This window comes from Syngnathus leptorhynchus, chromosome 11 (assembly GCF_054491065.1).
Source record: "Syngnathus leptorhynchus isolate UIUO chromosome 11, UIUO_Slep, whole genome shotgun sequence".
In the NCBI taxonomy this organism is placed as follows: Eukaryota; Metazoa; Chordata; class Actinopteri; order Syngnathiformes; family Syngnathidae; genus Syngnathus; species Syngnathus leptorhynchus.
Window position 1 is genome coordinate 2253361 of NC_141205.1, and position 24667 is coordinate 2278027.

Sequence of the window (24667 nt, forward strand, 5' to 3'; positions counted from 1 at the left end):
AACATCCACACACCGAGGGAGGAGGGAGTCACATGCAGGATGCACATGGTGTGTTTAATATGACCAGGCTAGCCACTCTCCACATGTGTTGAAATCTCCTCTGGGAGGACAGGATAGCATCTGCCACCCTCGATCCATCTCACACATTTCCGGGAAAAAAGCCCAAACCTGCCGCTCAGGAGGGCAGAGAGAGCGAGAGGAAGAGAGAGAGAGATGGAGAGAGAGAAAGAAGTGGCACAACCACAGCAATGACTTGACTTCAGGAAAAAGTGCACATTTAATGATCATAATAGCATTAATAGCATTTTTATGTAATAACCATTTGTGTGACACTTTTCTAAGCTCGGGATAAAAGAACCATAAGAAGGCCATTAACCTGAAGCTTTCATTATGAGTGCTCAGGACATTGTCAATAAGAGGCCAGTTGTGTTTCACCTGGTTGGCTAGATTTTCTTTTGATTTCTTTTTTTTTTTTTTCCCCTCCCCTCTCAATATCTGGTGTGATGTTGACAGCATGACAGCCTTAAGAAGCCCACGGTAATAAAGACGGACACTTTCCGCTGTCCTTGCACCTTCACAACACTAATAAGGGAGTTCTCACAACAAGAATAGCAAAACCAAAGAGATCAAGACTCATTCTGGTGGTGTTTCATATTCCTACAGACTTTGAATTCCCATTATCACGAATCCTCACTCTGTCAATTCATGGAGGTAAAAGTTGCTGAGTACAGCTTTGTGTGTTTGTGCGTCACTCAGTGTGACTGCGAAGAAGTGAGCTCCCGGAGTGTGTTATCTATTAATTCCCCCATTAAGTCCTTATCAACAGTATTAATGCTAATTAAGATGCTCTTTAAAGTGAAGGCAGGCCGGGCTGGCGGGTGAGCGAGTGCTCACTTCTCACTCAGCAGTGAAGCAGAAAGAGGCGTCGGCCTCTTTTAGTCAGGACCTGCCACTCTTATCTACAAAGGCCGCACTCACATTAGGTCATTTGTGGTGGCCATACTTCATTGGAGGCAGTATTATTGCTGTATTATCTTTCCAGAGGTGGATTTTCGTGATACAGCTCTTGTATTGGATAACGTTAAAATGTGCATGTGTACCTAATGAAGTGGCTGCTGATTTGTGAGGAATTGATGTGTAATTTGAAAGATGCTCTCAAACTCTCACAGGACACGTCGAGGTCGTGGTGATATTTATAGATTCTCTTAGGACACAAGTGCCCGCTGTGTTGCCAGCATATGGAGCAAACTTTGACAAACACAGGAAAATTGGTTAGCATCGACAGATCTGCTACGTGCAGAGAGAGCAAGCAGGTGGCTTTTGCACAGAGAGGACAGGCAGGCTGGAAATGCTGAGGTGAATATTGGGTTTGGTGTTCTAGCTGCCCCCGGGACGCTTACGAGTCAGCAAAAGGGGGAAAAGATGGATGATGAGAGATGAGGAAGCAAATGAGAGAGGAATGGTGGAGTGGATAGTGGCGCTAAAATTTCTCCCATGCTATTGGCTTGTGCTTTGGGTGCAGAAACTCAAAGTACACCTTCCTTAACATGTGTCCTTTAAAACATTGTGTCCATTTAATAATTTTTTTTTTTTCTAAACTGATTGCAGTATTTCCTCCAGGAAAACACAGCTGGAAGTCAACTGCTATCACTAAAACAATAGTACTCCATTTCATGATGACAAGTTCCTCTCTTTTATTTACCTCCCTCATTAAAATGTCAACATATGACCCCTTTTGTAGCCTCTCCCTGTGTGGCCCTGATGTCTCTTTCCCTCTACTTCTTGTTTTACTGGAGTCTCTGCAATCCAGGCTTTGATGCATGCATGAGGGAGGATATCCTGAGGACCAAGGAGGCCATTACCCAGGGGCCATTAGGCCTCTAGTAGAGCATGTCAATGAGGGCTGAGTTGCTCCGTTTTTCACTTGCAACCACTTGACTTGCGGGCTGGAGTGGCTAATAAATAGTTTTGTATATATATATATATATATATATATATATATATATATATATATATATATATATATATATATATATATATATATATATATATATATATATATATATATATATATATATATATATATATATATTATTTTTTTTTTATTCTATTTTTTTCTCCATAATAACACGCTAGCGCTCCTCGCAGTAACATTTGATATAGCGCTTGTTGTCCCACTGTTGCACGGTCGGAGGTTGCCTCATTAATTGCCGCTGTTGTTCTTTCATGCAAACTAAGAGCAAGGGGGAGTGAGTCATCATCATCAGGATGAAATGCTCTGACATTTGAGCATGAAAAGTCCCAGGGTGCCTTGCGGCCCAACATTGCTGCTTGGCTGTGTTTGTGTCTTGCAGTCAAGGAGGATGGCAAAGCGCCGTGGTCTGACTGAGAGAGATGTGGGCTTTTTTTTCCCCTTGTTGTTGATATTGGCAAAGTGTGGCATTCGTTTAGATTGGAGGTGCATGACACCGGGATTTAAGCAAGGACATATTTTGGCATTAAAAAAAAAACAATTGTTTACATTTTGTATTTTATACCCAAATAAATTCAATAATCCTGAATGATTTAAAATTGGCCTAATTTGTGTTAGTTTAAAAGAAAAAAAAATAGCCAGTCACTTTTTCTTCTTTTTTTTTTATACTCTTAGCTTGATACCGAACAGACAATAAAGCTAAAAACCAGCGGGCTGTACGCTGGAAGGCACAAGAGGAAGGTGACCTTGATTGCTGGAATCAGTCACACCATCTCTTCTGTATCTCCCTCTCAAATACAAGGCCGCACTGCAGTTGAGAAAAAATCCTCTGCCTGCCCACGACGCACCTGGTGAAGGAGTGACACCATATCATGCGCCTATTTTTGCATGGAGCACTTGAGAGACCCTTTGAAGTTCGCCAAGATCGCCGGCGGTTCTCTCTCTCAAGGGCGACCGACTATCGTCTGCCGTGAAAGTGACACCGCCGCCCTCTCCGCACTCGTCTCATCAGAAATCTTACCGTTCGGCGTGCTGACTCGATGAGGTTATACCACATGTGAGGCTTCCCCTTTTTTGGCCTAGTGCAGCAGAACATCAGTGGTGAAGGAGGTTAGGCAAGAAGGTGAAGATAAGATGCCACGCTGTGTAAGTGTCAAGAGGCCTGTCCCCTTCTGCCTCAGTCACTTGAGGACAACGGCTAATAAGAGAAACCCAGAGCTGCACTTCTTTTTTTTTTTTTTTATGCACCGGCTCTCCAACCAACCGGGCTCGAGTTTATTGATCAGTGTGTTTTTACCAAGCCGATAATCCCTTTAACAAGTATGATCAATCGACCCTTATAAAAAGTGGATTCTCAGGAAAGCCTCGGAGCATGGTCACCTTCTAATATACTTGTAATTTACATTCAATTTAAGGTTATGTCTTCAGTTATAAGTTAGAGAATAAGTTCAATATTTTTTCCCCGCTGCTGTGCTACTAAATTTTATAATTGCTAACATGCTTAAGGCTTGTTTTCCACTGCGGGTGACTTGAAAAAATATATGTAGCCTATATTAGTACCGGGACAATTGTATTTTGTGGTACTTACTTTACAAGTCCTTAAGTAATCTGAATGCCTCAAATAAAAAAAAAAAGAAGTTACTGCCTCCAGTAACAGTTTATTTGGCGTGTTCGCCCTCATTTAGATGTGATGGAAGCTGAACTTCGCCAACGCAAAGGCTAACTTCAAAATATAAGCTAAAGTCAACAAGCAGAAATCTGTGCAAGAGATTGTCCATCCATCTCGACATGTAAAAAACAATTTAGTTTGAAATTCAATTTGCATCAACGTTTCTGAGCGGGCGTCAATGAATCTAAGGTGAACAACATCAGTCTGCTCTTATCACTATAATGTCACCACGGAAAGTATTGCTGGCAAATCAATCAATGATTGCTGTTTTTCAGCATTTTTTTGGGGGGGGCGGGGGGGGAGAGAAATAAATTGATTGGATTTTTACCACCATCAACAAAGATAAAAGTGATATAGGTACTTCCAGGTAGGTCTTGGGACTCTGGCAGAGGATGCTTACCATTGTTGGTGGAAACATTGTTGTTGTCAAGTACACAACACACTGAAAGATGTTTTTTTTTTTTTTTTTTTTTTTGGTCACTGTGGGTTGTCTTACATTTTAAAAATTGGGACATATCACTTTTGTATTTTTCCAAACTGAGTCCCCTGGGGTGTAGTAGGGGGAGGTTTCTTTCATTTGACTTCCCGGTGAGAGCTGTGACTTGGCATGCGTGTTGTCTGTGTACACAGGCAGGGCTTTGGATTGTTTTTGAACTCCTGCTGAGTTCTTTGCCGTGCTTTGTCATCTCTTCCAAAACAATTTCCCTCGTTCTTGTCATGGCGCGGACAGAAGTGCTGTGTGGCAAACCTGCAGATTGCTGTGTGGCTTTTATTTTTTTTTGCACGGCAAAAGACTCTCTTGTCTGTGGTGGGGACAAAACTAGTATGAACATATATTTTTTAATAGGCAGAGCTAAATAAAAAAAATGCTGATTAATTTTTCCAGTAGAAGTGAAGAACCATTTTTTTCCCCTACTGATGTTCACGGAAATACACCTGTCACTTGTGGTGAAAAAAGCTATTTGTCAACACCATGGTGTCTGCTTTCCGTGAACATGCCTATTTTGCCCTCCAGCTAGATTATTGAACCAGCAGAAGGGAAGGAGAAAAAACATAACAGGACACCAGAATACTTACATGAATTCATAGTGAACACTATATTTCTTTATTCAGTGCCCAGGGATATTTATTAACTTTACTGCAGATAGCAAGATTTGTTTCTTGACAGTACGGGATTTCGTATTTATGAAATCTTAACAGAGAATGGCTGTCAGCTTCATGTTACAATAGTATCCCTCATATTAGCATTAGTGGGGGGGGGGTTGGTTTTTTTTCTTCGAATGCTTACAGCACAGTTGGTGATGGACCAAATTCACAAGTTCCTCAAAACCACTACTTGGACAAATATTTGCATATATAATGCAGCTCTGCATATGTAATGCAGCTCTGCTTACCTTTTGGCTTTCACGTGATAGCACTTGTGTGGACTAGCTCGAAAATAGCCGAGTTTCCCTCTGAGCAAGGCAACTCAGTGTTTTTTTTTTGCCAATATGTTAAATCTCAGCACTGTTAACAGCATAATCCAATAAAAGAACAGCATGCCTTGCTCACAGACGTATACATTGCTAACAATTTTGTGTAATTGCACTCTTAATGAGTGGGCAGGCACTCCAGACACCCAGCAATTTCTATATGCACAATTAAAACGTGGCATAGTATGTTTCCTTTGAATGGGTGACGGCCTCAAAACAGTACAAACAATCATTTGTTAATGGTAATGATGCGCTAGCCTTGGAACAGGCAAGTTGGGCTCGACTTCATGCTGAATTAGATCTCTTCTCAGGCTTCCCCGTCCCATTTGCCCTCAAAGCCAACAGCATCTGATTTGTATCCAGAGGAAATGTTGTGCCACTAAAATGTACTAGCGTAACATAAGCTTATGTTTATTCAGGGTTTCTTGTTTATGAGAAACAAAGAGACGTGCCCGGCCTGCCCTTCTGTTGGGTTACATGTGAAGAGCGCAGCCTCAATAAATGATGACAGCACGGCAGCAAGGTAGCTCACGCAGCAATGATGCTAATTCCTCCTCAATTTCATCCAAATGGGATCTTGCAAGATCTTGTTCAAATTAGCATTCAATCTTTTCAATAAAATCATTTATCTTGCAGTCTTCCGATTTGATTCTCAAAACATACGGCTAACTTTGAAAGTAGATTATTACATTTGTCTCTCAAATGGACCTACATAGCTGAAATATATTCTGACTTTAATTTTGAAAATGTACTGCTTTTTCTCAAATGTTTCTGCACGAGACTGTCAAAATCTAGCCATTAAATCAGAATTAGGCACTTGGACCTGCAATCAAAATCCAGCCCAAGTCAAACGAATGCGATTTATAGAGTGGGAGGCCCCCAAGGTGGTGCACTGAAAGTTTACAACCCAGTTGGTTCCATAACCCCCCTCAGGAGTCTTCAACTCTAATAATCAAGATAAAGCCCCAGGATTGTATTTATCGTCCCGACTTTGCCAAATTTGGGGATGAAACGTGTACGGAGAGTGGACATGAGGAGGAGGAGTAGGAGGCCAGATGCGCCCAGTGACTCAATTGGCTGCTTGGAGGGTCTTGGACATTCACGTGAAGCCAGAGTCTAAACAGGAAGTTATGTGATCAGAAATTAAATGTAATACATTTTAGATACCACGAAAAGATATATTATTAGGGGACGCCCAGATTCTACATGGTCAAAGTTTTCTCATGTTGGTGATAGATGCTGCATATGAAGGCTGTTTGGGTTTTTTTTATCCTTGAAAATTTACCAGTTTGGTAAAAGATAGTAGTATTTATTTTTTATTGGTGAAGTCCCCCCCAATCTCAACATATATAATTGCTTTATGACTGGCGCTTACTGCACTGTCATTGTCTCACGTCTTATTTTGAATCTTCCGCACCGGATATAGTTGACATGCTATCACTTGCATCTTGACTCACTCGTCGGTTTCGTCGGAGCCAGCGGTGAGGAGAGCGGAGGAGAGCGAGCGAGAGAGAGAGAGAGAGATAGATAGAGAGATAGAGAGGCAGAGCCAGGGAGCAAACGTGCACAGCGGCGGCGAGGGAGGGAGGACAGTGCAAATAGGTGCACATCATCATCGGCAGCGGAGCATCCTCCTCATCCTCATCTCCAGCTCCAAGGAGTGACATTCTCTCTCTCTCCCTTGGATAGCGGCGGAAGAGTCTTCAAGCCCTCCGCTCGACCATCCAGCAGCTCCCGGCGCGCACTTACTTTCCAACCTCCTCCCCTCCGCCTCTCTCCGAACTAGGTTTATTCTTAGCTCGGCTGCAGGAGACTGTTGTCCCCACCAACCTACGCCCCCCTTTCGCCGTCCTGCGTCCCCCTGGCCTTCGGGCTTATTTCTCCCACTTTGTTGAATATTTCATGGGGAAAATGGCGATCGGAGCCCCGTCGTACGGCGCGCTCTGCCTCCTGTGCATCCAAACTGTACTTCTCGTGTGCGTGTCCACGCCGACCGCCGGGACGCACCACTTCCCGCAGCACTACACGTAAGTGGCAGTCTCTTCATTTTGGGGGTCCAGGGATGGAAGTAGGACAGGTGGCCCCGAGAGCGCACGCCTTGCACATATGTTCCAGCGCGCAACTTCCGTCTGTGATGCTGCATATTATATTATATTATATTATATTATATTATATTATATTATATTATATTATATTATATTATATCTTGCACACGCACGATGTCACCTCCTTGTAGAAACGCCTCTCGTGTTTGTTATTGGGGTCTGGAAATGACGCTTAACTTGTAAAACATGGCGAATGATTACATTGCTAAAAAATAAAACAATTTGATTTCACCCACATGACAGCAGAGGGACATGGATGGATGCACCCCGCGATACATCCATCCACCTAGAGCAGATGAGTTCAGTCCCATGAAGAAACTTCAACATGAGAAATATCATCTCATCCTATGATTCAGTTCAATTCGGCATGACCAACTCTGACGATGAACTTTTTAAAAGCGTATTATACTGTAGCCTAAATGAAGAATGTAAACACATCAAATATTTTTCATAAAAGTATCGTGTTCAAAATAATATAGGTCACTCAAACCTAACTAAGAAATAGAAGTACCGGTGACTAGTAGTATGCACCTGTCCCCCACTGTCCTGAGATTCCGGGTTCGCATGACATATGGCCAGTGCAACTTGTCAAGCAAATGTTGCACAATGTCACAGTCGAGTCCTTCCTGTGCTTGCGTGGGTTTTCTCCTGCTTTCTCCCAGATCGCCCAAAATGCATGCTATGTTCTTTTAAAATCTCCAAAGGTTATTTATCTAGATGTGCCCTGCCATTGACTGGCGACCTGTCCAGGGTAGCCAGCGTTTTTTTTTCTACAGTCTGGTGGGATAGTTCCCGGCTCACTTGTGATGGATAAATAATAAATATTATTTGCACGTGCGTATACCCTCCTCCCCACCCACTGTTCCACTTACCTGATGGCTCCCCCGCCTGCCCATAATGAATCCTGCCTGCATCCTCTGGGGCTTTGTTATTGAGATGATCAAGGTGACTTTGAAGGCGACGTCACTTACCATTCACCGGCGATTAACTCTAAACTGCCGTTATCTGCCCCGTTTATTTGACCGCCCAAGTCACCGTGAAATAAAAAAAGCTCCAATGGGGTGAGTGAATTATTAACCTGTTCTGGTTAGTTGGCGATCATTCACCGCAATCACCTTTTCTTGTTTGTGTTTAAGAGCATGGCGCTGTTGTATGTTTTTCTAGATGAAACCCATGAGGCTTATTAAGGAAAAGTATTCTGCTGTTTATTGTGATTTTCTTTGGGGGGGTACTCAAGTAATTTGAGTACCACAATTCAATAAAATGCTTTAAGATTCTTTCCTACATCTGGTATCCTTTTAATTGGCGTGCCAGCCACTGCAACAATTGTTGCTGCTATGCAAGCTGGTAACATAACGTCAATGTGGCGATGCCAGCTAGAAGATAATATCGTTCCAATTGCAATAATACATGGAAATCCGTTTCTTGGTTTGTTTAGAAATTGTTTTCGGCAGTGCTAGACAGCGTGGCGGCTGACTTGATTCGTCTTCCCCACTGAAAGTTGGATAGATGGAGCCCAGTTTAGGTTTATATTGCCATCACAGAATGTTTAACACCAACAAGAACACAAACTAATCCTGGAATCAAGTTCAATTGCTAATTAAGGATGCTAAAATAAACCCACCCTCTAATTAATGACACTGACATTCAATTAAGCGGCACCTGTTGCCAGCATTAACGGCTAGTAGTTAGCCGCTAAGTGACTTCCACAAATAGGCTGATGAGTTGTCATATTTCTTCTCAAAGACAGTTTAATGGATGAAAATGACTAATCATTTTGATGCTAACAACCTTACACAGATTCCAGGTGGACTAGATTTTGTTTAATGGATGAAAATAACTTTGATCATTTTGATGCTAACAACCTTACACAGATTGCAGGCGGACTCGATTTTGGAATGCCAAGAAAACAGCAAAAATGCTGAAGAAAAAGCAAAATACAAATTAATCCCTTTGATGGTCACTAAGATGAAGTTGCACATGTTGAGCCAACTCATTTGACTTTGTTCCAATGTATTTACTCTTCCTCTCATTTGACTTCCTGTTCAATTAAAAAGAATAGATTAGTATGCTTGTTGTGTATGTCTGAAGCTGATGTGTAATGGCACCATCTCCGCCTCCAGACCGGCTTCTCCCCTTTAAATAAACATCAGTAGCAAATTTATGCATAACATTGATTTCTACTAGATTTTTTCATTTTAATAACATGGATTTTTTTATTACCAAAAGTTAAAACTAGCCATAAATTAAGAACAATGTGGTGGTAAGGGATTGTTTTTTTTTTCCTTCTCCAAATTATGTTAGTACCTCCAAAAATGAAAGCCCTCAAAGTAACAGCAACATTCTTAAAAGGTCTAACAAACCTTGGCGTTCATGCTGTTATTGCAAGACAACAAATATCAGGAGAGTTTGTCATGTGGATGAGCTGCGCAAATGGGATTTGCTTTTTCTTTGGATTTATGTGATAGGCACCAGTGATTGCAAACCTGGAAAGGAAATTGTCAGCATTTGCAAGGACATACCATTTACCATACTAACATAAATGTTCAACGATACAAACATTATTTTCCATGGGCAAATTATGAAGTGTTGCTTGTTTCAGTATCAACAGGAAGTGTATCCTGTGGTAGGTCATGTTTCAGCCTTGGTTAGATCCGGTAAATCTGCTGTCGTTTTTGTCTCTGGTAGAAATCTGACATTTAAAGCTGACATTTGTACTCACTGTCACGCAAACAAATAGCCAATTGATGTTCCCACGCTATCATGCATAGTTCTGTGAACTTTGAAAGTTGGAAGTGTCCATCCATCCATCATCCATCCATCGCCATGTTGCGTATTCTCATATGCTTTTACAGTTACAAATACTTCCGCATCTTTGCGACCCTACTGGTTGACTACAAAGTTTGCTCATCTGATTGCTGCAGCAAGCATCAGAGTTATCTTCACGTCGTTCAGCTAGTGTCCAGGCTACCTGCTGCTTTTTAAATCATCCCATGAGCGTCTTGATCCATTAAGTAATTTGTTCCTTGCTGCGAGATGGGCTCTGGCAATCACCATCCCTTTGATCTACTAATTTCAAATTTGGCTGCCGTCTGATGGAGATCAGCTCCTCGCTCCCCGCTCGGGGTGCCTTTCTGTCCGACCCAAGCAGTTTTAGTGCAGAGTTGCTGATGTCTTGCCACTGCTGGCCAGATATGTGAACGCTTAGGGGGGGTGCTAGTGGGCATCTGGGGATGGTTAGCAGTGCTGATGACAAGCCCATGCATTAGCAGATAAGAAGGTCAAGGGACCGCGAGTGGGGCACCAACCACTTAGGTAGGCTACATGCCAGGAAGTACTCTGGCTCACTAGCTAATGTGAGGTTTTTCTCACAATGCATTAAAGCAACTGTTTTAAGTCCCCTGAGGACTCTCGAATTATTTGTTTTTTTAAATCTGAAAATGAAGTATTCTACTTATTATTCCATTGGTTAATTGTGTAATCGAATCGAAAGTGATGCTACGCAATGTGCATGTGAATGTGAGGTGTGTATTATTTTTGTCCACCGGAGGTCTCCATCCTCACATTCTACTCTAGTGTCTGTGACTTTGAGTGTTTATGGTTATGGAAGGCGGGGCCTGGCTTGATGTGTGATATGGGTGTCTGCGTTGAGAATTGGTAATACGGTGCATTCGAATTAGGGATGGTAAACGGTATTCACTTACGTTATCTGTATGTGATCTGTGATTGGCTGGCAACCAGGCCCACAAGTGCTAATGTGAGTTGATTTGCATTGAAAATGTCCCATTTTCTTCTCCAGAATGATTCACTGGGCCGCTCGCATCGAGAAGGAGCTGGAAAAAGTTCTGCAGCACGTGACTGGCACGCAGCAGTTGAGATCGGTGAGTTGACGTCATGTTCGCAAGAGGCTGCATTATTAAAAATGTGTTATTTCAGTGCCTTCTTGCACAAGGCAGTGTGTGTAGCAAAAAGGCTTTGGCTAGTCGTGATTCAGGCTATTTTCTTTCGATTTATACAGAGTTAATGTTCAAACTGTGCATAATGGTCTTACAAATAATATTAAATATAGCTTTTTGGAATAAAGTTATTTTTTTATTAACACTTTGGCCTACTACACTACTGTATTTTATTTATTTACTATCTTTGAATGTCAAAAATGACTCAATAATTAGTTCTGAGGTGATGTATTGTTATGTAAGGTTGGGGATAATTTACATAACCCCACATTCATGTCGATTTTTTTTTTCCCGAAATATGCCACTTCCGGTTAAACTACATGGAAACACAAATATGTTAAAGTCAAACAGATATCTGTCATGATGGACATTTCCTTTTCTCAGCATTTCCCAGCAGTAGAATGGGCGGAGCTGATAGTAAATTTAGTTTAACCTACACAACAATCATCTAAGGTTTCCTCTGTGGACTCAAGCCAATGACCCATGGCTGTTCAAATGACGCCGCTCTCTCGTGACATCCAGGATGCTGCTTCGTCTGCACGTCTCGTGCAGGGTGTCCATATGGTTGTGTGTGTGTGTGTACGTCAGGGAATTTATCAAAGCCTTTAATGGGAATGATCACGTGGCTTGCTAAATGGCCCAGTGTGCTTAGGATTGCCGTTTTCTAAATGGATGTCTAGCCATATATGTGCCTGATAGAAAGCAGATCTCATCCCTTTTTCCCTTTTTCTCATGCTTATTTTCTTCCCACATACTAAAATCCTCTTAATTGTGTGCCAATTTTATTTTTGGTTTTGTCGAGTGTGGGAAAGCAGAGTCGGATGTGGTCTGATTAGGTCCCATTGCTGATTTCTTTTGGGGCATGACAGAGAAAGAGTTGACCACAATGTTGGAAGACGGGAATAAACATTTAAAAATGATATTGAAAAATAATGTTTACAGAAAACAGTAAGTAATCGACAGCGGGTAAAAAAAAAAAGTGATGTTACATTTGCGAATAGTTGAAAATTACTCTCTGAGCTCTGATACTCTGATTATTTATTTGAGAAGCACTTTTTGTACATAAATTTAAAAGGAGCCAATGAAAAACAGTAAGTATGCCACCCTTTCTTTATTGCTGATTGTAGTTTGTAGTGGTGTGCAACTGCTCTGCATCATCCTGATTTGATATTTGGGTCATCAAATAAAAATTATTATTCACTTATTAACATATCCCCTCGAGGCAGTTCAGTTTACACTATCTTGTTCATTGATTGATTGATTGATTTATTTATTTACATGCATCCCAGGCTCAAGTTCACTCACATTCTCAGCCTGACTCAATGATGTCACAGCAATGTGATGCCCCCCTTTAGAATTTATGCTTTTGGCGCCACGCACAAGGGCACCGCGACCTTCTTTAGCAAGGAAACTGCTGTTTTTCCTGTCATCACATCCAGGAAATGTCCCCATAAACAGATGATGAGTTCAAACCCAAAAACTCACAAGGGACCGGGACAAAGCACTCCGTAGGAACTGATTATATTGGTTTTTTTTCCCAAGAGCTGCCACAACTGCAAACGACAACAATAAACCTATTTAGAAATGAATACTTCTTTTTGTGTATCAATTAAAATTGAGCTTTTGTATGTTGGTAGCAGCAATTTTGCACTAGATCTTATTACATATGCGCCATTGTACCTAATGAAATGTCCGCTATGTTTTGTTAGAGCTGCACGTGCAAAGGAGTCGAAGTTTGGGAGTGTGAGGATAGACAAGGAGCGGGGGCGACTGATGGCGTGTAGGAGGAAAGGTTTTTTGAGAGCTTGAGGAGTACCAATGATGAATCGCTTTGACAATTAATGTGCAGCCTTTTTTTTTATGTTCTTTACATTTATTTCCAACTGGCAAAGATGGATTTCACAATAACGAAGATTCTGGAGTTGCTTCATTTTAAGCATGTGGATGCTGTTTATAGTCTTTCTCCTCCATATTATCCTGCAATTGCGTTTGATGTGTTCCATCGCGCGATGATGAGAGGCAACAACGGACGTCTCCATTGTTTCCACATCCTCGGGCTTACTCCGAACGGTTTTAATAGACACGTGTGTAGAGCGCCCACCCACCCACGCATGCACATGTTATCATATGTAACGTAGCATATTTTGTCCATTATGCAGTAGCAGTATTTTGCACTTTTTCTGCTGCTTATGATTGATGTGTGTTCTATGAACTTGGGCAAATTCAGGCAATTTCTCAGAAATTGTGCTGCAAAAAAAAACAATCATCAAGGTGAATGAGGCCCCCAGCTGAAAACCTGAATGCTGAAAATGTGTCCACCACGCTTCCATAAACACCCCCCTCCATTTTTCTTTTGCTTCCCTTGATTGCTGGAAAATGAAAAGTGAGAGAATACGTATGCACACATTCACACGTGCACACACACACAGAGTTGAGGAGGGCGGGGATGCAATAGCGCCTAATGGCTCTTGGATTCACTCCATCACAGAGGAGATTAATGTTTAATTTCATAGACATTATGTGTCTTGCCATCACTTGCCCTTCACGCCGGCCGGCTGTGTCTTTGTGTGGTCAGATCGCTGCCTACAGTTTTAGCTCTACCCTCTTTCACTCGTCAACAAGTCCTGAAATCAAATTCAATTGAGAATTAAGGATTCTAAAATATGATAATTAACAGCGTCTTCTTTTCACATACGACCAATGACATGAAATTGGGATCTGTGCCATTTGTTTGGCCTCCGTTCTCAGTTTACAGGAAAATTCAATGGCTGCTCTTCCTCTCGCTGTGTGAAGTTACCTTTAAAGGGTTGAGAGGGACTGCTACAGAATTCACAACTCTCCCCTTGCTCCTTGGAAGTTTCACAGCAGCAACTTGTATCTGAATGTGTGCAAACTCCTTATGTAGAAGCGATACGCAGCTGGTCCCGCTCAGCTTTGAGTCTTAAGTTGACTCACCATGGCAACACGTGTTTGAGGTTATCTCTGGTCCTCACATTGAGACTGATTTACACTCAATAGCTATAAACAAGGTTAGGCTTAAAATACCGTCAATTACAAATACTCGCGTGATCACTAAAATCGGTCAACGCTTCGATGCAATTCACAAACGAAGAGTCCACTGTAGTTTACTCGATCAGTGGTTTCAAACCTTGGCCAGCGGGCCAAATTTGACCCGCGGTGTAATACAACTTGGCCCGCAAATACATATTGTGCTGCACGGACATGGCCCTCCCAAGGAAACTAGACCAGATGTTATTGACTCTAGATTGTGTTCAATGTTTTCGATGCTTATTTGTTTTAGCTTAGGTACGCTAACCAGCTCTCATCACGATGAGCCGTACAATTAGAGTCCGTGTCCTCTTTTCATCTGGATTGCCCGTAAACCTGGCACAAAGGATCATCAGGGTCATGAAAGCTTAGCCACGGCTTGGCAAAGCGTGTTGATTCTGTTTGGGACCCTCGCATCACCCCCAAAGAAGTCGGCGCTCGAGTCGAGCGCCAGCTTTAGCCTCGTGCATTCGTGCCAAACAGCGAGCTAATGCACAGCAAAACTAAGTGGACACGAGAGGCACATAAAAAGAGTGGCTAGCTGAACGTTAAGCAGCGTGAGAGCTGGTCAGCACCATTACTCCCAGCTTCACCTCCCCCTCCCCAGGCTGACAGGAAAACACGAGGCTTCACAAGCGCACGCTATTTATTTTTCTGCCCTTTTATTGCTTTTCTGACACCGGCAAAGGTTACAAGGATTCCTCGGCAATGGAGATATGAATGCATCTATCAGCAGAGCGCAGGCCCGCATGCAGATATTGGCGGTTGGCATTAGAGACACTTCCTTGAAATGGCTATCTTTTCATTTATAGGCTTTAGAAAAAAATACATTATGTAGACTCACTGCCCCTTTCCCCGTGTTTGTATTACTTTTCTACTTTTTAATGGACTGCTGGTATTTTCACCCCGGCATGCCGACAACGTGCAAATACGGTGGAAGCTTGGTTTTGTGATTTGCCCAGAAAGTCTGACTGGAACAGAATTGTAAGAAAAGCAGAGCAGTCGTTCCTATAGGAAATAATCCAATATGGATGAAACCTACAGAAATATTGACAAACGTATATTGTACATAGAATAGTCTTACAGTTAAAAAAAATTGAAATGACTAAGAATATACTCATGAAAATATCATTGTTCATTTTGAGTACACTTACAATTATGCCATTTTCTTTCCTTGTCGCGTGGGGCGTCTTTCACATTATCAAAATATTTTTTTTTAAATTATGTCCGTAGCATCATTTTCTTTGGCGTGTTCATTTGGTGTTTTGGAAAGCACACAATGTGTCTTTTGTGAATTCCCCCCCCCCCCCCCCCCCCCGACTGTTTTGCGACAGTGTGGAGTGGCACGATGCCTCGAAACGTCCAGGTGTGGAGTGCTATAATTTTTTTTTTTCGATTTAGAGCTGACGGAGCGCTTCTGCGTGTGTGTAAAGTGGCGGCTACGCTGTTCTTTTCTTATTCCAGGCGACTTGTGTTTACCTTTGAATGGCTGTGTTTTGTCTGCTGGAGTTTAGGGTCTCAGAGGTTTTCTTTTCTGTTTCCCCCACCTGAGACAGACTTGGATTAATTGGTCACACTTGTGAATAAGTTTAATTGGCTTGCCGAGGTGGTGGGTGGCTCTTTTTAAAATAAGGTTGAAGACCAAGAAAAGCGTTTGATCACGTAAGACTCAGCTACCTACATCTTTTCCCATTCTGCAGCTTGCTCTTGACTTTCTTAGGTTAAAAAAATGTGTATCTGGAAGAGAAGGCGCCCCAGCGCACCCGCCCGCCCACCCTTGCTTTCTCTTACCCACCTCCTCCTTTGGCGCTGAGCTGGACTCGCTCTCATCTCCGCCTCTGGCCTTTTTCCCAGGGCTCCTTTGCTTGATAGGATTTATGCTTCACCACTACAATTGCTGCGTTGCAAATATACTCACTCATGTGCGCTGTGTGCTTATTCTCGCTCATACATAGCCTTGTTTGGTTTATGTAACATTTTTTTTCCATTTCACCGGGAGATTGAAAAGACACATTTTTGGCCAGAGATTTCATGCTTTGTGTTGTTATTGATTTAATGCGGAAAAAAGGGCACATCTGTCACATTGAGCCTTTATTTTGCCTGTTATATGTATTGGATATATTTTTGAGGTTTTGGGGGGCATTTTGAAGAACTTCTAAAATTACTCTAACAAATTTTTAGTGGACACTTTTGTTAATTACTAGCCTTAACATGGCATGGTTTGTTGTTTGCAAGGTACATACAAAATGTCCACAGGTCTATATGCAGGTTTAAAAAAAAAAAAAAACGATTCCTTTGTGCTGCAGAAATGAGATCAATGATCTCCCACATTCCAAATCATGCATGTATGGTTCATGTAAAGTGTTTATTCGTGTGAATTTGACTACCGCAGATTCGTATACTCGTATAGAAAATAAATGTAGCATCCGACTTGTAGGGGGCACCCTGGAGCACAACAAATATATTGCCTACAGCTCCTATAACAAGATAGCACCCACTTATTTGATGATGCTTATTCAAAGATAATGGTGTTTGTTGCCATCAGCCGTTGTTGCTCACGCTGCTGTGTTATACAATTTTAATAATGGCTTTCACTTTCTAATGGGTTCAATAGTGGGCCACCTCCAAAGACACACTAGCGATTATATGCTTACTACACAAGCCCATTCTTGATATTTTCAGGCTCAGTGGTAGATCCATTAATTGGCAGGACTTCCTAATGCTCTCCTAGTAAACGATTCAGTGAATTTAGAATTCTGGTACAGACTCTTTAAACACTGCATTTATCCAAAAAGATTCCTTGGGAAAATGTTGAAGATTCCCTGAAGGTTATTGATTAGTGGAAATATTGTCAAGGAGAGTTCAAAAGTAATTTTATTACAGCTGCATGTCGGCAGAATCTACTTAAAGTAGGCATTGTGTATGTAAGCCAGAGTCAGTGTTTGCCTACAGGCACCTTAGCTTTTATTGTCATGCCCATGTCATGTGACCGTGTGTGTGTGTGTGTGTGTGTGTGTGTGTTTGTGTGTGTGTGTGTGTGTTACGCGTGTGACGATGTTTGCAAGTTAAATCCTGGAGTGTGTGTTTGGATTTATATCTTGAGGAGACCTTTTCTCTGTTTTGGTGCTCTTTGCCATTTGACAGGACATTTTGTATACATCACTTTTGTTATTTTTTGTTGAGTTAAAAAAAAAAAATTACATTGTAAACATCATAGTTGCATTTAGCCGACTAATTTATCTCTCTTCCACCAGTCATGGGTGTCAAACCCAAGGCCCAAGGGCCAGATATGGCCCGCCATTATTTTATGTGGCCCGCAAAGTCAAATTGTGTATCAACTTTATGTCGATGCTAAATTCACAAATTGTCTCGACTTGAAATTGAAAAAAAATCCTAGTATTTCATTAGCATTCATCTTTTTTAAGAAATTTGAAGTTTTTACGAGTCTGATTTGAAAATTTGTTATTCATCAGTTTGTTGTGTAGCCTATACTGTCAATAATATAAGGCGTTGACAGGTATAAATGGCCCGACTATGATGAGCGACAAAAATAAGTTTGACACCCCTGCACTCGATGGCTGAAAATATTTTGATAAAAGGCTTGTGCGTATGTTGAGACACTTATTCAGACTTAATAGGTAAGTTGATTATCAAGAGATTGGGCCAATAGAAAATAGATCATTTTAGGGGGTACTGAAGCGCTCACTATTGGGATGCAACCAAAAAAAAAACAATTCAAATTGGAAAATTGAGTTTTACAAACCCACGTGTGTGTGTGTGTGTGTGCATGTATACGTGCGCGTTTGTGCGCGTGCGTGTATTTGCATGAACTCTGGACCACCAGCTCATTTCACACACCGACAGACATCAAAGAGTGTTCAAATTAACCTCGTGTGTCCACTCTGTATTCCAGCCACAATTTCACGTTTCCCCGCCGCTTCACCAAGCCGACATTCATATTGAAATGAAACAGATGGAGTTTTGCCCTCCGCCGCGGTGGCCGTTTCTTCGCTGTGGGAAGATCAAACTTCAAACGAGTGGGAATAACAGTGTGGGAGAGAAAAAAAGGAACGTGTTTGCAGGTGGTGAGGTTGAGTGTCATCACGAGTGATGCGGAGGTGTTTATGCGAGTGCCTATCATGTTTTTTTTTTTTTCCCCTGAATTAAAGTGGGTCAAGTGGCATTCCGTTTTTGTCCTCTTGCAAGCCGGCTCCATCGCTACTCAATGAGACACCGTTGCGATGATGTCACGCTAAGGCTGGGTGGATATTCACTTTTATTGATACATTTCAAATGTATTTATTTAAATCTTGGCTTTGAGGCGTTGCCTCACTGCAAAGGTAGCCAACCTCCGACCTCTCTACAAACAAAAACAGATTCAGTTTCCCGGCATCAAATTTAATTCTAACGTAAGTTCAACTCCCATTTCCGACATATAGGCGGTAAGACTGCGGAAGCCATCGTGCGAGCAAAACAGGTGTCGTGCATGGCAAATGGTGATGAAGAACGGGACGATGATCCCTGCGCTGATTGGAGGCGGCGCAGACGCTGTATATTTTTAATATCCCGCCGCCGTCGTCGAGAGGCGACGCTATTCAGTAGACACATTCATATTTCATTAATATGCCTTCTTCTGCTCCTCCCTGATGGCCTTTTATTGTCTGCACTGGAGGTGCTGCTGCCATCCACTTACCTCAGCTCATCTCACTGTATTACCTGCAAACACACACCGGGGTGCTTTGCTGGAAATAAATCGTCTTTTTGTGCTGTAATTTAGCATACGCTTAGTTAGGTTATTGGTTTAAATTTAGAGACCTGTCGGGACACTTGCGAGTCTAATGCAGCCGCATTATGATTCCTCCTGCATGTGCAAAATAATGCATAGCATTAACGCACCTGCTGACACGCAAATTGCTTGTAGATTAAATCACAGATCTGTGACCGAGAGGACAAGTGTAAGGAATAAAAATATCAAAGCAAGTACATTACAGCATTTCATCATTCGTAATAACTGCCAGTGTGTGGCATTTATGCGCGTGGGTGGAAGCGTTTTTATTTTATCGCATGTTCGCCCTCGTATTGTTCTTTTTCCGCCGCTTTTCAATACAGACCCACGCAACAGCAACACAATGGGAGAAAGAAGCCTTGCGTAAATCTCCGGCCTGGGGGCAGCGCAACTGGAGCAGGTTGAATTGAAGAGTTATTATATCAGCATAATCAAGTGTTAACATTGTCAATCTTTTTAGGTTTTGCCACCAATTTGAAGTGACACCACTACGTTATTTCTTTTTGTCGTGGGTCACTATGAACAAATCACAACAAATTGATGAACTAGTTTTGAAATCAGTCGAGTGAAACTGTTCAGATATTTTAAAAAGATGAATGGTTACAAAAATTGCTAGCAATATCTTGTTTAAGAATGAAGACAATTTGCAATTGTAGTATTGACACATGAAGTCGATGACCAATTTGCTTTCGCGGGCCACTTCAAAAGATGTGGCTGGGCGTATATGGCCCCCGGGTCTTGGATTTAATATCAGTGATGTTGAATATGTTCACATATTGTTCCATCTGTGCTGCTAAAGATGCAGAAACACTTTGTCTCCTTAAAAGCTTACGATCCATTAGTTTACAGTCACATTGGTTTGAGCGCATACATGGCTGCAGTGCCCATAGCCTCTTCCTGCTAGTCAAACAACAAGACTCCTTTTAACCTTTCAACCTGCGACCGTATCTTGTTTATTACCCAAAGTAAACGACAGTGCTTCTTCTATAATCAAGACTATCGTCGCTAATCACATTTGATGATGTGCGGCCCTCTCTCACCAGCCTGCAACATGCTGAAACAAACACTTTTTTTTTTCACCATCGCAGCCGAGGCCCGCTTGTAAACGTTCTCGTTATGAATAATTCACATACACTCAGCTGAACTGATCAGTGGGATTGTATCGTGTATGTGTGCTTGTAATTCCGGGTCTGCTGAGTGGGAAAAAAGAAACAAATGGTTTTGTATTGGATTGGATTTGACAGATGCTTCTTTCAGGATTTGATTGAAGTCTCTTTATTGTAATGCAGAACCAACAATGAGATGTGGAGGACGATGGGTGTGTTGAGGAGTTTGTACGTGTGTGTGTGTGTGTGTGTGTGTGTGTGTGTGTGTGTGTGTGTGTGTGTGTGTGTGTGTGTGTCCATTATGGCAATTAGGTGCTTGTGTGTTTTCAATGTTTTAAAGTTTTCTAACTGCTTCCAGGAATACTAGTCTATAATTACGCTTGGTGTTTCTGATTTTACAGTATAATATAATAGTAGTGTTCCCTCAATTGGCTGCCTGCTAGTTTGCACGTAGATAACATAGAACATCTTATCATATAGCATCCGTTCATTTTATCGCACTTTTAACAATGTTTGCGACATCCAGCATTGAAGGATATGAGGATTTAGAGTTACTGCATTTCTTATTGGTCTTTGCTTAATATCAAACTGAGATTCCAGTACCTTCTGATTTTATTTTTAATCATTTCAACTGTGAAGAGGGAGAAGAAAATGCAGCATGTCTTCTGGTAGCCCGCCATTAAACGTTCGCCATCCAAGTGAAGAAATAATCAAATCTCATTCATCCGGCAGCGTTTTTAATTGAGTTCATCTGAGAAAAAAAAAATGCTCCTCGTGCTTTTGACTCCCAAGCCTCCACAATGGAGGCCTTCTCGGGCTATTCAGTCTTGATCATTTCAATTCTGCTAATGACAGAAGATGATATTTTTTGAGCATGAGTGCATAGACGTTTAACTAGTTCACACTATCTCCGAGCTCATTGTGTTTAAACGAGCTCTCACCGTTTCCCATTACATAGCGGTACAGGGAAAATCATATCATTTATTAGGGAGGAAATAAGCAACACAGGTATTAGAATCATGCACTGACTGTTCCTCGGCTCTTAGACACACAAAAGAGTTTGCGGTGATTGTGCACGTTCACGTGGAAAAGTTAGCTTGAGGAATAAGAATTTCATGTATTTTTTATTTTTTTTGTGGAGTGTTGCAGCTTTGCAAATGTATGTGCCGCGGTGATTGGAGACTCTTAAGAGGATCATTCTTTGCCTTCAAGTCAGTCTGGACTAAAGTTCTTTTTGCATTCACATATTTCACCCGTGAATGCAAAAACATTGACACAGGAATTAAGTCATCGTATTGGATATCATGTTGAACGTCACAGAGCCGAAATACAATAATGTGCTTGTGTAGATTTCAACATTTACGAATGCTGCATTGCAACAAATATACCCTGGAGACCTATTTTCAAAGCAAGTCTTTAAAAAAGTCAGGTTGCAGAGCACTCATGTTTATTTAACAACGTACACAAAGAAAGGTAAGTACCCTGTCATTGATCGTATAGCAAACAGATGAGATTACCCAAACAGTAGATCATCTTAGAATTACTGTACAGCAGGCTACACATTAATTTTCAACAGCATAATTGTTTTGTTTCTTTATTTACATTTTTTCGGAACCAATCTCATAGTGATCAACAACTCTTTCAGTGGGGGAATTTCATGCACAAGTGCCGATACCAAAAGACAGGTTTTAAATCAAGAGCCAATTATTCAATATAGCAATTTTCCATAAATGTGCATGAACTTAATAGCAATTTTCTACTCTTCTAATGTTTTCATTTTTAGTTCTTGATTGTAAAGTGCATACAGAAATTCAATTCAAAATTCATGGATTGAAATACTCCCCTATGATAGTATACTGCAGCATTGTAATTTCAGATGTTCTAAAATGAGAACCAGAAAATGACTGAACGTTCCTCGCAGTGGGTTTTTAAGAAATATTTCCTAAACCATGACACTGTCGCACAAGCTCGGGCAAAATGCTGATTGACGGCGCTCTTGAAAGTCGCCTATGGTTTATGCCACACAATTTGGGAAGATTGAAGCCGCCTCTGTGTGTCGCCGTCGATTGTTTTCCTTGTTCTGAGCCGTCTGATACAAGTGAAGTTTCTTTTGAAAGCAGGATGGTGAGCAATGTGGGCTCGTATAATAAAAGGGTTTTGATGGTTTTGGTTTTTGGTTTTGTCAGAGCTGTCAAGCGAACAAAAGGAAAGCAAAAGTGGTCGAGAGGCTTCTTCTCATGTCTGTTATCTGAACAAGGACTTTTTAGCACTGTTTGTCCTGCCTGCCCAGAATAGTGAACTCTTCTTCAATGCACTGAATTTCTTTTTCTTCCTCACACGGTTTTAATAGCAGCCAATCATAGGTGTTTATAGTCAGTAGTGATGTCATCGTAAGAGCTTTTTATCTAATTGTATTACGAATGCGCCGATCTATTCAGTCCGTTCTCTTTATCCCGTGCATTATTTGCATTATATGACATTATTTACGACACCCGATGACACTTGAGCGGCTTATTTTGAAGGCGTCTCCCTAAGCAAAGTTTGTTGGGTCACATGATCTTTTAGTCACCAAGTGGTGTCACAAAGCGATGTTACAAAGGGACGAGGCACAACCATCTAGTATGTCTTGGATTGGGCTAATTGCTAGCATGTTAGTCCTTGTACAGCCTTAGTCCAAATTAGATTTTTTGTCGTGTTTCTGTTGCCGGAATGAACACCATCAACAACCAAGTAATGTCTACTACTGACTTGCTCGGCAACTTTTCTCCATTGAAATCAATGCACATGAAACTAATGAACTTTCACTATTCGGCCATTGCCGAGAAGGATCACTACTACAATGAGTTTCACATTTGCTCAATGAAGAATATTAAACTACAGAACCAGATTATGTTGCTCAAAACTGAAAGCAAGAAGAACAGTGAGATCATCGCAGAGCAAGCGGAAGAAATTGCTTATATGAAGGAAAGTCTTCAAGTCCAACAAGCAGAACTTCAGCAGTGTAGGATAAAAGTCAAGATGCAGCAAAATCAGATGTCCTCTCTGGAACACAGTCTCCAAGAGCAGAGGGAAGAGCTCCAGCAGAGTGAGAAGAAAATCCAAATGCAGAACTCTCAAATTTATGCACTTGAACAAACTCTGAATGACCAGAAAGGGGACTCTGAGCGGAACGACCAGATTTTCCAGAGGCAAGAGGTTCAAATTGCAGCGCTTCAGCGGAGCCTCCAAGACCGCACGACCCAACTCGAGGAGAGCAAGCAGAAGGTGGAGGAGCTGGAGGAGAAATTTCAGAGGCACATGGAGTCCACCGAGAATGACAATTGCGACCAGAAGGTCAGAGAGGAAACGCTGATGGAGAATCTCCAAGCATGTCATGCCAGGCTGCGATCGATGGAAATCCCTCACAAGAAGAAGAAAAAAGCCCGTTTCTGGTCGGGCTTTTGGAGTGAAAGAAGACAGGCCGAAAGGGCTGCGGATCAGGAATACGAGTCAAGAAAAACGACGGAAAACGAGAAAGCTGATAAGAAGGAATTCAACATGAAACTCAAGAGCCAGGAAGAGATGAAAACAGATGAAATTTTGGAGAACAAAACTCCAAAATCAGCATGCAGAGTCACTTTCAACTGTTGAGTTTGTTTCTTGTTATTGTTTATGTTCACATAAAACGCCACTCTGAGCATTTTCACTTCTTGTTTATTGTGCTGTTAGTTTACATACTTGGGTCCTCGCCACTCTGAGCATTTTCACTTCTTGTTTATTGTGCTGTTAGTTTACATACTTGGGTCCTCCAAATTAGTTTGGTTGGAATTTTGGTGAAGTGTAGTAGCCATGTCTATCTTTGGTACGACTCACAAATAAGCCTTAAGAAGCCATGCCTGAAAATAACACTAGAAATCAGCCATTTTGGTTTGAAGTCACCAAGAATTTTTGCAACCAACTAGAAGATTTATCCAAATAAGCCCCAATCAGAAGCAGGTAACTAAATTAAAATTAGATACTAAATTGTCACATTTTTTGCCTATGCCACTTAAAAAGGGCAGAAAATAAAAGGAAAACATTGATGATCATTTTAAGATAAGCCGTGCTTTGGTCTTTAATTTTTCATCTTGGTCATGTAGTGGTCGGTTCACGTGACTCACTTATGTTCTGCTCCATCCATTGTCTGTCTATGCATTTGTCACAATCGCCTTGTGATCGACTGGCGACCAGAGTGCCTTTCGACTTTGAGGCTAGCTCCAACCCCTGCCGTGATCCCGTCTTGGATAAGTGGTGTAGAAAATGGCCGGTACTCAGTGTTCCAATATGAATGGTGTGTGGTCCCCGCTCACTCTTTGACAAAGAGCCCGACTTAATGCTTTGACGACACCCAATGAAACGAAGGCTCGGCTCATTCTATGGTCCAGAGTGGGAATGAATCTGGCCCAACTGGACACACTGAAATTAATGATCATTTACACTGACGGGTGACGACATAATCAGACTTCACGCCGTCCTCCGATACTAAATTGCTTCTTTTGTTCCGCAAGATTGCCGTGTTTTTATTTTGCTCGCCT

General features: G+C 41.7%; 2 protein-coding genes across 2 annotated transcripts in view; both read left to right on the top strand.

Moving 5' to 3' along the window:
* The first annotated feature begins 6937 nt into the window (after positions 1-6937).
* Positions 6938-24667, top strand: part of cacna2d2a (calcium channel, voltage-dependent, alpha 2/delta subunit 2a) — a 94603-nt gene continuing 76873 nt past the window's right edge. Inside the window, exons 1-2 of the mRNA XM_085923972.1 lie at positions 6938-7140; positions 11018-11099. Coding sequence (XP_085780098.1) covers positions 7016-7140; positions 11018-11099 — 207 coding nt within the window. The 5' untranslated portion in view covers positions 6938-7015. The remainder of the gene's footprint in view (positions 7141-11017; positions 11100-24667) is intronic.
* On the top strand, positions 22625-24239 carry LOC147048790 (uncharacterized). The gene has a single exon (XM_085924436.1). The coding sequence runs from the start codon at positions 22824-22826 to the stop codon at positions 23742-23744; it is 921 nt and encodes a 306-aa protein (XP_085780562.1). The 5' UTR covers positions 22625-22823; the 3' UTR covers positions 23745-24239.